Source organism: Cygnus olor, chromosome 12 (genome assembly GCF_009769625.2).
Source record: "Cygnus olor isolate bCygOlo1 chromosome 12, bCygOlo1.pri.v2, whole genome shotgun sequence".
Taxonomy (NCBI): Eukaryota; Metazoa; Chordata; class Aves; order Anseriformes; family Anatidae; genus Cygnus; species Cygnus olor.
The window spans coordinates 11,773,450-11,790,069 of record NC_049180.1 but is presented as its reverse complement, the minus strand read 5'-3'; the positions used below and the strand labels follow the sequence as shown (position 1 = coordinate 11,790,069).

Genomic DNA, 16,620 nt, shown 5'->3' with positions numbered 1-16,620 from the left:
TCAAAAGACCCAGCCGGTAGGGGAACACTGCGGTGTCCCAGAGCAGCTTCTCAGCTGCGTTATGGGAAAACCAAGGCCGTACATCACACCTCCGGACAGCCGGAGCAGCCCAAAGCCCTGTCCCTCCGTGCGCCCCACTGCACCCAGCACCCCATGAAGTACCAGGGCTCTGCAGTGCGAAGCGCTCTGCAGACATGAAGGAGAGGATGAGCGGGCTCAGGGGCTAAAGAAAGGTGTTGTGAAAATGCCAGAGGAAAGGAATGAGCTCCCGACAGAGGGTCAGCGGTGGCTCTGGGCACAGGGTGCAATTCCCCAGCCCTGCTTCCTGGAGCCTTCAGACGAAGCAGTGTTTGTGGTGGGAATGCCGGTTCCAGTGGGCCCCCATGCTCTGCCATGTGCTTCCGATACTCCAGCACACAGGTCGCACTGCCAGTGCTGAGGACACCTTAGAAGAGTCCTTCTGCTCTAATCCCCCACCAGGACAGGCAGACAACATCAACTGGAGGCCAGTCGGCTCCCAGCCTCCTGCCAGAGCTTGCTGCTGCCTGACACACTCCTCCAGGGTCCCGAGATTGCTCCTTCCTCCTGCCAGCAAAATGATCGACAGCTGACTGCCCGTCAGTGCCAGGGAGCTGCTGCCTTAGCTCCAGCCTGGCTCAGAGGGCCTGCTGGCTGTGCTCCATCCCTGCCTCACTGCCCACCTGCGCTGCTACATCTCTCCCTGCGAGCCTGAGTGCAGCCTGTGCCCTGCTGCTGCTCCGGCTCTGCTCCTGCCCTCAGGACAAACATGTTTCAAACACGTGGATTGCTGTTGCGTGTTACCTTCCAGTCCGGTGGGAGCTGGGCACCGAATCCCAGAGCAGGAAACATTTTGTCTCTAAAAGAAAAGAAGAAAACATACTGGCGTACATGTGCACAAAGGATGCTTGCATGGGTTTTGCTGAAGGCATGCTCCTCTGCAAACCAACAGCCTCCCCATCCCGCCAGCTCCAGTGAAAGCACCTGCTGTGCAGCCAACTCTGGATGCTAAAAATGTGGCTGGGACAAAGCAGCAGCCAGCAGCAAATATCAGCAAGCTGGGGACATCTGCCTTTGTGCTAACACAGCAGGTGAGTGGTCACCAGCCGCACCGAGTGAAGGATGCTCCATGTCTGCTTGAACATCATCATGCTCGGCAGTGGTGATGGGGAGAGAGGAGAAACTGTCCTTACCTGCTCTCCTCGTCACAGTGTCTGCATCTCAATGTGTGAGGCAATTTTCTCCTAAGGAGCTTTTCAAAAGCAAGGCAATATTTGTGCCTGCTTTGGGGGTGGGAAGTCAAGCCATGGAAACAGGTGAAAAGCATCCCAGCACCCCCTTGGGAAACCAGGGAAATGTATGCAAAACAACAGTGGAGCCCAAAAGGCACAGTGCTTACGAGTCGTAGTCCTGGATGATCTGCCCGACAGCCCAGATAGCTGACAAGTATTCATTTGTTCCCATGGGGTTGATATAGTGCAAAGAGGAGGGGTCTCGGGGGTTCCCGTTGGAGGCTGTGAAGTCAATCCCAACCTGAGGTGCGAGAGAAGCACAGCCCCATCCTCTGTTACTAGTCACCACTACACACCTAGCTACTGATTCTCTATTGTAAATGGACCATGTGAAGTTCAGACACAGTCCCACCATGACCCAAACCTCAAACTTTGGAAAGTTTAACAAAATTCAGCTCTTCACCCTTCCTAAAAGAAATACTAGGGTAGACAAAGCAATCCACTATGATACCTGTTTTTTTCACCATCAAGCAACCCAGACAAGGTGTCCCAGAGCAACTCCTGCTCCTGGAACAAGCCTCCACCATTTCTGGGGCTCATGCCTGGGACTGTCATTGCCCATCTCCTGGGCACTAAGCTCAGGGAACAAGTAGCCCCATGGACAGCAAAGTGGCCAGGGCTGCCTGGGCATTTGCTGGATCTGAAAGCAACCCTGAGGGGGGCTTTCCCTGCAGCTGCTGTACATGGTGCTTCCCCTGGGTGCAATGTAGGCTGAGATGCTGCTTTGTCAGCAAAGCACTCATATTTCTCCCTCCTCCATGCTATTTAAAGACATATGTAGGAATGCGTATCCGAGATCTTGGACCCAGTTAAATCTGGTCAAATGTGGTGAGGTAATGAGCCACCAGATTTGAAATGACTTGGAGAGAAGAGCAAGGAAGAGACAAGCAGACGGTGTGATTGTGTTTGCCTAGTTTGCAGAGCAAATAGGAAAAAAACCAAAATAACTCTGGTGGCTAAATTGAGCTCAGGGGATTTGCACTGGATTTTGCTCCGTATCTGTAATGAGAGAGGAAAGACTCAGCTCCTGGGCTTGCAGCCGCAGATGGCTGGGTCAAAGCCAGAGGTGGGGAAGATGAGACATCCCCTGCGGTGCTGGGGCAGCTCTCAGCAGGGGCAGCTGCTGCTCTGCTTGTGCCGAGGGGATGCTGCTGCGAAGTGCAGGGGCTGGGAATGGTCCCAGCAGCCACTGCCCTCCCTCTGCTCGTTCCAGCAGGATGGAGGCAGAGGAACATGCAAAAAGCCTGGTAAAACCTGACTTCTTCAGCAAGCATGTTAGAGTCATAGCTCACTGCTGTAACACCTGCCCTGGTGCAGCTGGAGGAATGAGAAGTGCTGCTTTCAATAAAACAGAAGCGGCCAAGCCACGCTTGGGCAGAGAGCAAGAGGGAAACTGAGGCACTGTGCACTTACCGACGCCAGCTGCCTTCCCAAATGGCAAGGGTGCATGCAGCAGTTTTGTCCCTGCCGGTGTACCAGCACGTCATTGCACACATTGCTCAACACGTAAAAACCCACCCAAGAGAGCAAAGATCGAACCAGATGCCTTGGGAAGGGGAGAAACCCAGTGCCCCTGTTACCAGCAGATCTTTAAACAGGGAGGAACAATTTCAGCATTCAGACTAATTTACGCAAGAGCTCTGTGCTACCAATAAACTTAATGATTTTCCCCTTCTATTCACTCTTCAGCATGGAGACCTTAGTTCACAGCAGCAGAATGGCACATCAAGAGCTCTCACACTTGTTCCTGTTTCTATGGCAACTCTTCCTCCTCCTCCTCCTCTCCCCACCATGTTTTGAGACAAGACAACAAAATAAAAATTGAAATTACTGTGTGTGCCCAGACCACTCTGGATACTGAATCAGAAAAGTTTTCAGAAATCAGAAAGCTAGTGGGGGGAAGAAAAACAGCACTTTTGTTTTGTGGTGGTTTCACTTGGGGTTGTAACGTCCTCATTTAATTACTCTTGACAAACCATTGTGGTTCCAGATCAAGTGAGGGTGGAATTCCAAAAAAAATATAAAAAAACGCAGAAACACTGTCTCGCTAACAGTCCAAAGCCTCTGAGCAGGGTTCAAAATAGGGAGACCTCGCTCAAGAATCTGGATGCTAGTTAAAACCAGTAATGGGGAAATAAGTTGGTACAACTTTGTGAAGACTCGTGAGGACTTTGTGGGACTCTGATCTTCAGCAATAGTCTTGAGCACCAGCAGGCCGTGATGCACTTCGAGCATCGTGGTACCCCAAAGCCCCAGTACCACACGGCTTAACAGCAAAATGAGGCATCTCCTCATTGCTGTGAAACCACACCCAGCCAAGCCAGCAGGATTCGGCTCTGTGGTTCAGCTGGCTAAAGGGCAGCTTCCTGTGCACATTATTTCACGCCTGCCTTGGCAGAACCTCCTGCAGCACCTCCCTTCACAGTTTTGACCATGACATATCTGTTACCACTACTGGAAAAAGAGCAGCAAAAGTCCTTACAGTGAACATCAGCTGGCAGCCTCCCAGGATATAGTCTAGGAAGGAGAAATCTCTGGTTATCTGAAAGAAAACAAAAAGAAGCGTGTTTCAGCAATCTTCACCATTGCAGGAAAAAGACTTGACCCGGCACAAGAGAGAGAGCAAAGGGGTGCAAATTGTGCTCTAAGGGGAGAGAAACCCAGGTAGAAAGAAAATTGCCCTTTTGATCATGCTCCATAAGATGCACACTTGGAAATGCAAGAGGACTGGAAACAGGAGGGATGGGGGAACTCAGTGCAATATAAAGTCCCTGCCAAGGAGCAGAATTAAACATTCCAGCATGGTGCTCACCTTGCAGGACTTGACAATGATGATCCCAGAGTTCTTGTAATTCTTTTTCTTCTTTTGCTTTTTGGGGTTAATGCACTCTAGTTCTAGCTGTAAGACATGAGATGGACACTGGTGTGAAAGCAGTGTTGGGCTGTCCCAGGTGGACGCAAATGCTGAATGATGGTGATGCTGCAAACCACCTGCCTTTCTGCAGTGGCCACATCCTGCCAGGCACCTTCCCTCCGTGCATTTCAAAGTGCCCACGTGAATAAGCTACAGTGAGCTGCTGCTATATAACAAAGGAAACCAAGACACAGGATCCCTGTGGGAAGGGGCTCTTCCTTTCTGGGGGTGGGTTAAGAGCAGCAAACGGCCACTCTAGAGGTGGGAGTCACCTGCAGCAGGGGCAGAGAGGAGCCATCACCCAAAGCTAACTGCAAAACTGAACTGCTGCCCAGTCACTGTCCACTGCTGGAATAGCTGGGACAGACACACTGACAGCTAGGGTGGGCCACAGCCGTTTCTCAAACACTCTGGGGAAACAAAATGCCTTGTCAATGTTCAGAAAATTGCTGCAATATTGCATTTCTTTAAATCTAAAACCATTTGAATAAAAACTCTTGTCAAATAACAGTCTAAATTTAGGTTGGTTTGGGCTTTGGATTCGTTGTTCCTTCAGTCTCTGGATGCTGAACAACTGCCTCCAGCTGGGACCTCCAGAAGCTTTCCCCCGCTCAGCAAACAACCAGTATGTCAACAGAAGGCAAGACAACAGCCCCACTTCTCACAGGAGGAGGCACCACGCAGCTGATAACCTGGAAGAAGACCAGCTCCAGCGTGCAGCAAGCTGGGAGGAAAGCGGGATGAGAGATCACCGGGTGCTCACAGCAAACGTGGACTGCTTGAGGAGGTTCTCAATGGGGAGAGATGGGTAAAGAGTGGCAGAGAGGAAGGGAGGGGAAGGCTGGCAGCACAAGAGTCCCAAGGCTGCAGATGGGAGGATGAAAGCTTGGGTAGGTGCAAGGAAAAGCTTGAGGAGAGCTGCAGGATGAAATGTTGGAGCCAGGAGGGCACCGAGGAATAGATACACAGCTCTTTGCAGAGCCCTCAGTCGCTGCCATACCACAACCAAGCTACGGCTTGAGATTGCTGAGGTTCAAAGACCACAGGCAAAGGGAGGGAAATAGAATCACTACTGCACAGCTGGAGGAGGAGGGGAAGCGGGGCACCAGGACCACAAGTGTCCTCCCCTACTAGTGTGGGTCCACAGCTGCAAAACCCAAATCCAACCAGCTCATCCCTCTACTGAGCAGCATGCTTGTGAAGACTCGCAGATTTCACTAGGGCCTGAGACGTCAACTACAGAGCACCCAGGGGCTCCTGCAGCCCTTAACTTGGCAGCTAAGCAGGACTGTAGGTTATCTGACAGGGTGCTGCATGGTTTGGAAAAAGCCGCCAAGGGGGTGAGTCCTCCAGGCAGCTCAGGCACATTTGGGATCAGCCCGGAAATCAGCTGGGAACCCGTGGGCTCAAAAAGTCAGGCTCTGACAAACGGGCACCCAAATACTACATTGTTCACACTGTGCCTTAAAGCCGCGCTGTCAAACCTCTCCCTGGCACGTTCTCAAGGGATCCAAGCAAGGGTCATCCCTTCCTCAGCACTGGAAAAACCTCTCTCCTGACGGAGAAAGAAGTAAGCTGCTGCTTTGCTGGCCTGGACGAAGCAGAAGTGAGTTTCACCAATTCCGAGCTGTCTGGAGAGAGGGCAGCCAGGAAACAAGACACTTGTGCGTATGAATACAAGTCATTGCAGGTGACCAGCCCAGCACTGCATGTCTTAGGAGTCCTTTGGGGAATAAAAGGAAAATGTGTGGACAGGGACAGAAGTAGGTGAGCCCCCAACATCTGACATCTGCAGCAACCACCCCACTGATACCTGTTGCAGAGGAACCCCTGCAGCCCCCGTAGCCAGGGCCCAGAGAAGAGACGGGCTCGAAGCAGGTGCTGGGTGTCTTCAGCACTGGGGCAGGTGCCCTGGATCTGTCCTTCTCCATCTACCCTCAGCGTGTACAGAGATTCATGGCAGTGATGGATGGAGCCTGGAGCCTGGATGTAACCACCAAACCCCAGGACCACGGAGCTTCCAGTGCCCAGCACCACAGGCAGGCCAGGGACTGCCACCATACTGAAGGGAATGTGTGACCAGAGAAGGGATGGGACTGCAAGGGGTGGGGAGAGAAGAAGCGCTGCTGGGCAGCTTCCAGCCAGTCTGCAAAAGCAGACAGAGCCTCTTACAAACAGGCTCAAAACTCAGCTGCCTGATGCACTGCAGCTCCTGCAGCGTGTATAAATAAAGGCATATTTGGCTGAGTATTTCAGCCATCTCATGTCGCAGCATAGGTCAAATACCAGCATGCCCAAGAAAAAAACAAAAACTAACATTAACAAAACAAACAAACAAAAACCCTCTAGGGCAGAAATCAAGTAACTGAATGCTGCTGACAAGCCTACAGTAGGAGCGGCACCAGCTGACAGGGGAAGTGGCCAGGCCCTGGGGGATTCAGTAGAGAAGGAGACCGCAGCCTGGAGAGTGGGTATGGAAGAAGCCGACAATGTGCACACTGCAAAGAGCATTTTTTTCCTCCATATCTCAGAGCTGAGAATTCATGACTCCCTGCAATTCATTCAACTCCCTACAATAAATACAGGAATTTTGCTGCTGCCTTCTGACCACAAAATCATCCCAGTATTGGAGGTCCTCAGCAAGGAGGTCCTCACCAACCCTCTGTCCTGGAGACAGCCACAACCTGCAACCAGCCTGGGGCTACAGCAGCTTGGAGCCAGAGACATTTTCCAGGCACAACAAGGGGAAAACTACGAAGACAGAAAAGCCTTGAGGCAGGAAGTGTGATGCTACAACAGCCCGAGTCATAGCTACAGTCTGATACAGCCTGCCCTGGCCATCATCATCAAGAATAGAGGGAGGGTACGGCAGCAGAGGGGATGCGAGCTCTCGTCTTATTCCCATCTGCAAACGTGCAGTGCCTTGTCTGCAGCAAGAGCATCTCTCTGTTCCTGTTTCCATATTTTCCCCCATCAGTGTGGCCAGATGAAAGGATGAGACAGGTCACAAGGAGCCGCCTCAGGGAGAAGGGATGCTGGAGTGCGGTACCCAGTGCTGACGAGCAGTGGCTGCTTGCTTTGGAAGCAGCTTCCTCTGCCAGAGCCCCTGGCAGCTCAGCCCAGCTCAGCGTCAGCAGGGGCACAGATGGAGCGGGGATGGAGGGCGCCTGGCCTTTCCCGATGCAGCCTTCATCTCTGCCCAGATGCTGCCCCTGGAGCACTGGGAGTCACACAAGCAAGGCAGCAACGGCCGAGCCACCCAAGGGGAAGAGGCAGAGAGAGCCCGTCCCCAGCTGCACCCACGCCACATGCTCGGGCACATGCACAGAGGCACGGTGGCACAAGCGCGCAGCAAGGAGAGCTTAACTCTCTTATAACCAGTGTCTCTCAGGGTCCAGTGGAGAGAAAAGATTTTATTACTAGGCTGCAGGTTGCACATACGGTGGAAAAATGGCTCCCAAATCCTCTCAAATTCAAAAACGGGCTCTGGCTCCATCAGCTTTTGTGGTCTTGGACAGGACACTTCATGCCTTTGTGCCTCAGTTTCCCAGCCGTTACTTTTCCCAGAAAAGTAATCAACTTTTCTAATTATACTGTGCGTTATTTTACATATACCTACTTCCCGGCCAAGACCTCCTCCTGCTTTTGTAGTCCTAGCTATGACTGCAGTGGAAAACATTGTCTATTCAGAAGCCTGCATGACATGCCTTGAATCAGGTGGCATCTGCAGAGGCTTTTGGCCAGCATTTCACTGGGAAGACGGGGACAGCTTTTTGCCATAAAACCCCTGGCAGCTGGCATTGCCTCCTGGGGCCAGGCTGTCCCTGCAGCAGATGCAATCTCAGCAGCACCACACACTGGGCAGGGAAGGCAGGGATCCCCTCTCACTCTGGCCCCACAAATCATAGGGCATCCCCCAAGCCACAGATGCTGCTTCAGATATCTCAGATTTTCAGACAAGACTGCCTTCATGCTCTATAACTCAGACAGCTCAGCTACAACAGTGGCCTGAGTTATTCATGGTGCCGGTGGGAGAATAAATAGGTTTCTCCACTCCTCTGAGCCTCCCTCGACCCCAGAACAGGCTGACGGTCTCAGTGCAAGCAACAAAATCTACCTCCAGCCCCAAGGAGCTGCCCCTCTGCTGTCACTGCCTTGTTCTGCCCATAAAACATGATGGCACTTACTGGAAAGGCATCCTGGGCTTCACACATCCTGGCCACTGAGGTCTGAAACTCCCCGATGAAGTCATGTCCCCCATCGCTGTCGTAGTCGTAACACATGACCTGCGGCAGAAGGAGCACGAACCAGCCTCAGACGCGGTGAATACACCCCTGCTAGGAGGGCACGGCTGTCCCTCTGCTCTGCCCACGGGCTGGCATCCTCTTCCTCCGTGCTGTGGCACAAGACAGCCACAGCCCTTCAATGTTCCCAACTCTGCAGGGACATTTGAGGTTCCCTCCTCCCCCCTTTGGAGACCTCCAACTGAGATTTTTTCTGTTTTGTTTTGGGGGGTTTGTTGCTTTTGTTGTTGTTGTTATTGTTGTTTTAATAAGCAACCCATGGGGTTTTAGATGTTTAACAATGGAACCCATCATGACATGTGCCAAAAATGCAGCCATTACCTTTATCAGCTTCTCCACATCCCCATCACAGAGTGACACTAAAGGCACAGTGAACGGCTTCCAGACAGGGTCCAGCGTGTACTTGATCACCTGCAGGGCGGGGACGGAGGGATGCGGTTACAGTGAGTGAAACAGAAAACAGGCAAAAAGCAGGGGACATTCCCAAGAGACCCTGACTCTATCCCAGATGAGCTGCAGAAAGCCACATCTCAAACTTTAAAACAGGTGGGCTTCTAAACCTGACTCCGCATCCCTCACCCTAGCCGTTGCTTACTGTCCGTTGCCACCACTGCACCCATCCAGGGTCTGCCCACCGAGGAGACAGAGCGGTGGGACAGCACAGCCAGCCGGGAAAGCTGAATGGCCCTTGGCACGTCCAGATCTCGCCTCCTCTCTGTAACATCTGCTGCCTGAGCTGGAGAAACGTAATTGATGCTTTTTGACATTTACTAAGAGAATGCAACTGCTTGGTGGAAACTAGGTGTGCTAGCAAACTGTATGTGCTGTAGACATCAGAGATGCTTGAAGGGCATGTGAAAAGTCACTTTCACAAAGGTACCTTGCTCAAAAAGAAAGATTCATGTGAATCTCAGGGGCACAAAGCTCAGAAGTGCCCAGAAATACAGGCCTGGCAAAGACTTTTCAGGACAGCCGTTCTCACTGAAGCAATATTCACAGCATGAAGCTGTTTTAATACATTTTTAATAAGGAAAAGGGAGGAATGTGAATCTTAACAGCAACTACAAGGGTGAAAGAGACAGGCAGGTGATTTATACACTGTGATCCAAGTCAGATGCCTGATGAAGAGGTGCAAAAGCCACTACTATGATGGAAGAACCCTACAGCCCCTTCCCATCCCAAGACATGCCTTTGCAGAGGCCGCACTCAAGACCTCATCTCCCTGCTCCACGGGGCTGTACCCACAGTACAGTATTGCAGGGGCAGCCTGGATCAAAGGAAAAGGAAAAGGGAGAAAAAAAAAAAAGGAAGACCACAGAGCAACCCTGCTCTGTGCCAAGGCGCACACGGGGATAGCTGGAGCAGAGGACCTGCCCGTACAGGACCTTGGAGCTCTGCAGCTGGAGCTGAGGAGGTGCAGGGACATGCGTCAGGCAGAGACAAGGCGATGCCAGCCTTCTTGCTGAGGCATGTGTTTGTGTTATGGAACAAACCTACAGCTCCAGTATGCCAGACATGCAGGAAGTTTTGCCAGCAGGTGAAAGCAGCCCTCTGCTCTCTCCAAAGGCCTTCGGGTTCCTTCTGCTGAGCCTAACAGCAGCTCAGCCAGGTGAGGAGCAGGTCTGTCCCTGCTGCTGCAGGACAGAGATAGCAAATAACCACACAGGGCTTGCAACAGGCTTTTATTTTACAGGCAGACCGGGAAAAACCCTGACACTGTGAGCACAGTTTAGTAGAGAATTTGTAAACACCTCCTCCAGGAGGCTGGGAGAGCAAGAAGCCCACACAGGGAGGCAGGCACAGGATGTGGTGCCCATATGCTGCCAGCCGCCAGGTCCCAAGGGTGGGCGTGCAGGAGGATCCTGCTCCTTCACTGCATGCACCCAGCTGGGCGTTCGCACCTTCTCTTAAATAACAGGCTGTAATGAGAGCACTAATCCTTCCCTGCCAGACACCTCCCTTTTGCCATGACAAATGGCAGCCTCAGGCTAACAGCTGATTACATTCATATACCCAAAGCTACAAGAAGAGGAAAACCTTTCTTTGTACGTGGTCTCAAAACATGAAGCTGTTCGTCTGGCATGAGGGCAATGCTTTATGTTTGGCTAGTACGAGAAGGCTGCTGGAGCACCTGTAAGGCATGCAACATTTCCTTCCCTGCCCCATCACTTAAAGAAAACCTGGCAAGACCCTTAAAGGACACTCCCAGGATCCCCCCCCCCTTTATCGGTGAGGATCCCCCCCCTTTATCGGTGATTTATGAGATAATGCCACAAAGGGTAAAAGAAGCTGATTTAAGGACTAGGGTGTTTCAGTAGCTCATTCTGGAGTAGCACTTACCTCTGTTCTGTGGACCAGCATCCACTTCCCATCATCACCAGGTTTATAAAACTCCAAGAAGGGGTCTGACTTTCCAAACAGATCCTGAGGAAGAACAACAGGACAGGTTACACAGGGATTTGCAAGAGAGAACTCCTCCCCATCATTTTTTCTGTAAATCAGTCAAAAAGCATGCGCATAGGCCAGTTTGAATCACCTTAAACACCCACCTCTGTCTTCCCCAGCACATCAACACTGCAAAAACCTTTACAAATTCTTGCAGCCAAGAAATAACAATGGTTACTTCTGTATGAGCTGTACACACAATGCCGATCGAGTACCGAAGTGCTCAGGAGAGGTCCCATCGCAGGGAGGGGAAGGCTGGGTGTGCCTTCCAGACTCCCTCTGCATCCCCAGCGTGAGTGGTCCATGGGGATGCCAATTCCACAAATGCTCGTGTTCTGGACACGCAGATCCTGTCGACGTTCACGCAGTATGTTGGCATTCCTGCAGTGGGCAACTCCGTGCCCAGGCGCGTGCCCATGGGACTTTGCTCAGGGGAGTCCATCCCTGGCACGCTCTCTGGACACCAGTGCCACGGAAAACAGCCCCAGCTGGGAGGCAGCTGTGTTTGGGTTAGAAAAACATCCAGAGCTTCAAAGCAAAAACGCAATTATGAAGTGCACAAGTGTCAGGAGTGGGGTTGGGGTGGGGGGGGGGTGGGGGGGAACCCTCCTACACACAGCAGGAAAGCATGAGCAGAGCAAATCTTTAAGGAGTAAGCTGCACGGTGTTGACAGAGATCATGCAACACCCTCTGAGATACGCAGACTTCAGCCAGCATGTGTTTGCTTTCCTGCCAGCACCTCCTTAGATATTCCCCTGATAAAGGGCTGCTGGTGTACGAGAAACATAAGCACACTTCCCCGCTGGGCATCTGCATGGGGGCAACTTCTGTTGGCAGGCAGAGATCCAAGAGCAGCACAAGCGGGCGGCGCAGGCAGCGCTCATGAGAGGAGCCCCAGTGCTTGCAAGCAGAACTTTGTTCCCATTCAGAAAAAAACTAGGATGTGGCTAAAAGTGAACCCAACCCAAAATATTCCGAATTATTTCCTATTTACTGAGAACTAGAGCTGTTTCAGCTGGGTTTTCTCCCAGATGGAGGTGGCTGCCTGAATCCTCAAACAGTTGGAGGAACTTCTTCCCATCGGCTTTGGCAGGGACACTTTGGGCTTCCAGGTGACGGAGCAGGGATGCAGAGGGCTGAGGGTACACCTGGACACCAGGGGGTCCCATCCCAGGAGACAGCAGCTGGTATGGCTGCAGGCTCAACCACGGCCCCAGAGGAAAACCCGTTAGCATTTCTATCCAAATCCTGTTTCCAAAGCCAGCTGGAAATGTAAATCACTGCAAAGCATTTTGGCTTGGAGAAACTGTAACGTGCTGTAGTCAAAACTCACAGCCACCTCTGATGACTGCTTTCATTTTATTTTATATTATTTACTGCAAGTCAATAGCAAAGAGCAAAAGCTTGAAGGGAGGCGCTCTGATGCTATTTTTCTCCTACCGTTTTTGCAGGAAAGCAGAACAAGCCTTTCTTTCTGCAGGGGAATTGGTTATGGTACAGTTCTGTGCATGCTTAGCCAGAGCCTGGACTCGGTGCTTCAAAGCTTCACTGATGAATTAAAGAACCATTGATATATACCCATTCTCATAGACCCTGTCCCTGCCTATGCTGGCTTAACCTGCAGCCCAAAGCGGTTTCATTGGCACTGACCCCACGGGAGGTGGTGGAGGCATCAGCACAGATGGCAGCAGGGAGCAGGGAAGGATGCCCGCTGGGGTCCTACGCACAGCACCAGGAGCAGCAACCCAGTCTGCAAGCCCACTCAGCCTTGCTCCTTTCGAAGTAGGGTGGGAGATGCCTCCAAGCCACAAGATTGTGGACTGCTATTTTAAAATGTCAAAACCACCAACATCTCACCCACGCAAGCCTTGCAGGAGACAGAAACTGAGCAACTGAAAGAGCTCAGCAGACCAGATCGATCTGCAAGCTGGTCCAAGCACCTACATCATCCAAACCGGGGCTCGCTCACTGCAGCCAAGGAGGGCAGAGATGCAGGTTCCTCAGGAAGCAGCTCCCCAAAACACAGCTTCCAGCACCAATCCTGACTTGTAGCGCTTGCCCTCCCCAGCCATGCTGCAAAATTATGCTTGCCCCTGCAGCTGTGCTGTCATGAACGGCCATGGGACTGGAAATCACCAGGGCTGAGCCTGGGTACAAATGCCTTCTCTTCTGCAAGTTTCTTCCTCTTAAAACTCCACCAAGAGGTGATCTGACAAGGTACAAACGCCTCAGGCTGATTCTGCTGCTGGTATTTCCCCACCGTGAAGCTTTGCCATTTAAAGCAAGGCATCATCGTGTGGCCAAACCAGGGGTGTGTGATGGGGAGAACTTGCCCTTGGCCTGAGAGAGGTCCTGGGGTCGGGTTGGTCACTGCACACAGGTCTGGTTTGCAGCACGGCTGCTGGTGAGGGATGTTCAGCTCAGATGCTGCACATGCAGCAAGACGGCCCCATGGCCCTGCTTTGAAATCCCATGAGACCTCCAGCCCCCGCCACATGCTGCATGGTGCAGGAGGGTGCCATGCTCTCAGCTGCAGTCTGGTCCCTTATCCCCATGTTTTTTCTTGGCTGCTTCTTCTCCATTCTCTCCTGTATGCTTGTTTAACCCAGCTCTCATGGTGGCATTTCATCCACAACCAGTAAGTGCCCAACAGTAAGTTCTCCACAGCCAAATAGCAAATCCTTTCAGTCCAGGACTGTATTTTCAAGGCTTCTGCCATTCTCGCACACTTAGCCCCTGCATCACAACACAAGGTACCTCCTCCCAAGCTCTCTTAGCAAGACCGTGAGCTTGAAAAGCCAGGGCTGGGGTTTTGCATAGGCAGCATAAGGTGCAGTTAGCATGAGGGCAGTGGCTGTTTGGAACATTTATTTCATGGGTCACCAGGCCACTTTCCCTGCAGCACAGGGCAGGGCAACGCTGCCTCCATGGCTTTCTGCTCCCTGTACAACTTCAACAGGGCATACACGGCTCCTCTTCACACACTGCTGGGTGGGAAAGACCAGTGGGAGCAGGATGGGAAAGGGAAGCTAAGCTCACTGCAGCCTGGGAAGGGGTTTTAAAACTTCACTCATGCTGATAAAGACCCGGGCTTCTGATCTGAGAGACTGATGGAAATTGGGTGCTGCCACTGTGGAGAGAGCTGGCTGAAAAGTTGGGTTTCCACATCATGGGAAGTTTCAGGATTTCCTTAAAAATAAGATGAGATTTGCCCAATTTCCTTTTACATGTTGAGATCATTTTCATTTCTGTTCTGAAGTGACATCAACATCCTTTGCCCGTTACTGGGACTTTGAGCATTGCAATGCTGCTGTGTGCTATAGGAATCAGCAAAGAAAGCCCATCCAGCTCTTGGTAACGTCAGGCAGGCACCAAGGTGAAGCAGAGGAAGGAGCTTTTTGCTGACATCTATTGATAAACTGGAGGGAGACCCAGAAAAGGATTATTCACAGTCCTTACTCCTGTGCAAACACGTCTACATCACAAACTGTCTGCCTACAGTGTTGCAGGCAGATGATGAATTTTTGTATTTTGATCACGGGTCTGAAGGGCAGATGTGTATTGCCTTATCTGAAGAAGCTGGAGAGGGACCTGGTTGGAAACCAGGTTAGAAAGGCAAGCCCTGCCCACAGAGCAAGTGATGCCACCAATTAAACTGACAATATAAGAAGTGCACATATGCCTGAAGTCCCAGTGCTGCAAGGGGGCTGTGTGAAGACTCAGGTCCTTGGCCCTGCTCTTCATAATGGCCATTCCCGCAAAGAGACCCTGAAGCATGAAGGAATGGCACCAAACCTGCCATGAAATCTTATCCCTTGCTCTGCAAGACAACAGAGGCTTTTTCATGGGAAGAAAATTGTTGCATCAGAGATTTCTTCGTTGACATGCATGAGGTTGACTCTCAGCCACATCTCATAGGAAGCCACCAGCCCAGTGATGTTCTCCAGCCCACTTAGGAAATGAATTTACTTGAGGATTCCTCAGCAGGGACATCTGGCTCCTTGCACTGCAGAGTTCTAGATAGGGTAAGTAGGAAGGAGAGAAAACAGCCACTCCCAACAGCTGGGAAAAACACTCAGATAAACTGGGCATCCATCTACTTTGGACAACAGGACTGAACAACCCAAGTTTTCTGCCCCGGCAAATGCCCTTCTGCCTAAATGCTTGCTTTACTGTGGTTTGAAAACCAAGGGCCATCCTGCCAACAATGCAAGCTCTGGAGACGCTACGAAGAGGGAAAAAAAAAGTCCCATCGATTGCTTAGCAACAGGACTGGTTTAAAAAGAATCGCTCCGGTTGCCTGGTAAATAAGGTCAGATTGCTCTGTTCAGAAAGGCTTACAGTTTCCCGTGTGTCATATCCAAAGCCAAAACCTGTATTATCTACCTCCATGAGGTCAGTGCTTCTTCCTTGGAAAAGATGGGCCCTACTGTTTGACATATAAACAAACATTCACTCAATTTTGAGGAGGGCTAAAGGCAACAAGCCAGGAGCACTTATTGACTTGAGGGGTATCAAAACTGTCAACGCAGTCAGGAGATATTTCCAAAGAGCAGGCAGTGAAGTAATAAGTTTAGCTTAAAATTCTCTAAGACACAGGTCCTGTGTCACATAAAATCTTTCCATTTATATGTGCATCACAAAGAAGGTGAAATGATGACAACAGAGAAACTGAGGCACAGGCTTACCCAGCAGCAAGTGGCACAGCCAGGACCTGACTCCAGACCTCCAGTCCCAGCCTCCTGCTTTCACCTGTGGGACTACTTTCTGACACCCCCATACCCATAAGCAGAGATCTCCTCAGCCTATGAATGACAGAAGTTTAACATTTGCATCCTCTGACACATCACCACTCACCTTTTTATCCAGTTTCCTGCCAGCCATGCTCAGAGTAATCACCCTGTTGTCAGAGAGCTCTTGGGCAGCTATCTGAAAGACAAAGGGAAGTTGTGTTCATTTTCAGCATGAAGTCACTGAACAGCAAGCCAAAAGCCAGAAAAGAATCCAGCATGTGAGGATGCACATGCTGGAGATACCCGTGCAACTCCTGCAAAACCCATTTCTAAGCTTCTGAAGATCTAATGAAGACCATACACACCATGGTGTGCCCATGTCCCTGCCCTCGGGGTAATCCTGGTGGCACCATGAACTGGAGCGGAACCACGTCCTTGCACAATCACCCAACAAGATGGCCCAAGGATGAAGACCCCATCATGGCTCCTGATAGCTACAGCAGGCACAAGTGCAGCCTGGCTTACTTCAGTTTAAGGCGCTTACCTCACACATGCTTCAGCAAAACGGCTTTGACTGCCAAAGACCAGTGGGCTGGTTTTGTCTGGAACACGGTCTAATGAGTCTCTTGGTATTTTAAGAAAGGGAATGTTTATAACAAAAAAAAAAAAGAACACACAAAAACCAAAAAACCCCACACGTTTATTCATTTCTGTTAGCAGCCGTTTTCTGAATCATTTCAATTTCTTCTCAAGGCTCTGTCCTGATCAAACACCTGCTCCCCACCTCCTGCCTCCTGTCCCCCTTCCCTTCCCCATGGACCCAAGCTGTGGCTGTGCCTGTGTCCCTCAGCACCCCTGGCCTGAGGAGCTGGGGGCCCACCAGGAGCACAGTGCGGACATTTTCCCCTCACTG

The 16,620-nt window shown here is 51.2% G+C and overlaps 1 protein-coding gene across 2 annotated transcripts in view; it reads right to left on the bottom strand.

Moving 5' to 3' along the window:
* The window catches only part of CPNE2 (copine 2), a 60,211-nt gene that overhangs the window by 14,169 nt on the left and 29,422 nt on the right, over nucleotides 1-16,620 (bottom strand). For both annotated transcript variants that reach the window (XM_040571531.1, XM_040571532.1), the window contains exons 5-12: nucleotides 15,832-15,903; nucleotides 10,869-10,952; nucleotides 8,850-8,939; nucleotides 8,412-8,510; nucleotides 4,123-4,209; nucleotides 3,793-3,852; nucleotides 1,418-1,551; nucleotides 823-877 (exon numbers count right to left, since the gene is read on the bottom strand). In XM_040571531.1, the coding sequence (XP_040427465.1) occupies nucleotides 823-877; nucleotides 1,418-1,551; nucleotides 3,793-3,852; nucleotides 4,123-4,209; nucleotides 8,412-8,510; nucleotides 8,850-8,939; nucleotides 10,869-10,952; nucleotides 15,832-15,903 (681 nt within the window). The remainder of the gene's footprint in view (nucleotides 1-822; nucleotides 878-1,417; nucleotides 1,552-3,792; nucleotides 3,853-4,122; nucleotides 4,210-8,411; nucleotides 8,511-8,849; nucleotides 8,940-10,868; nucleotides 10,953-15,831; nucleotides 15,904-16,620) is intronic.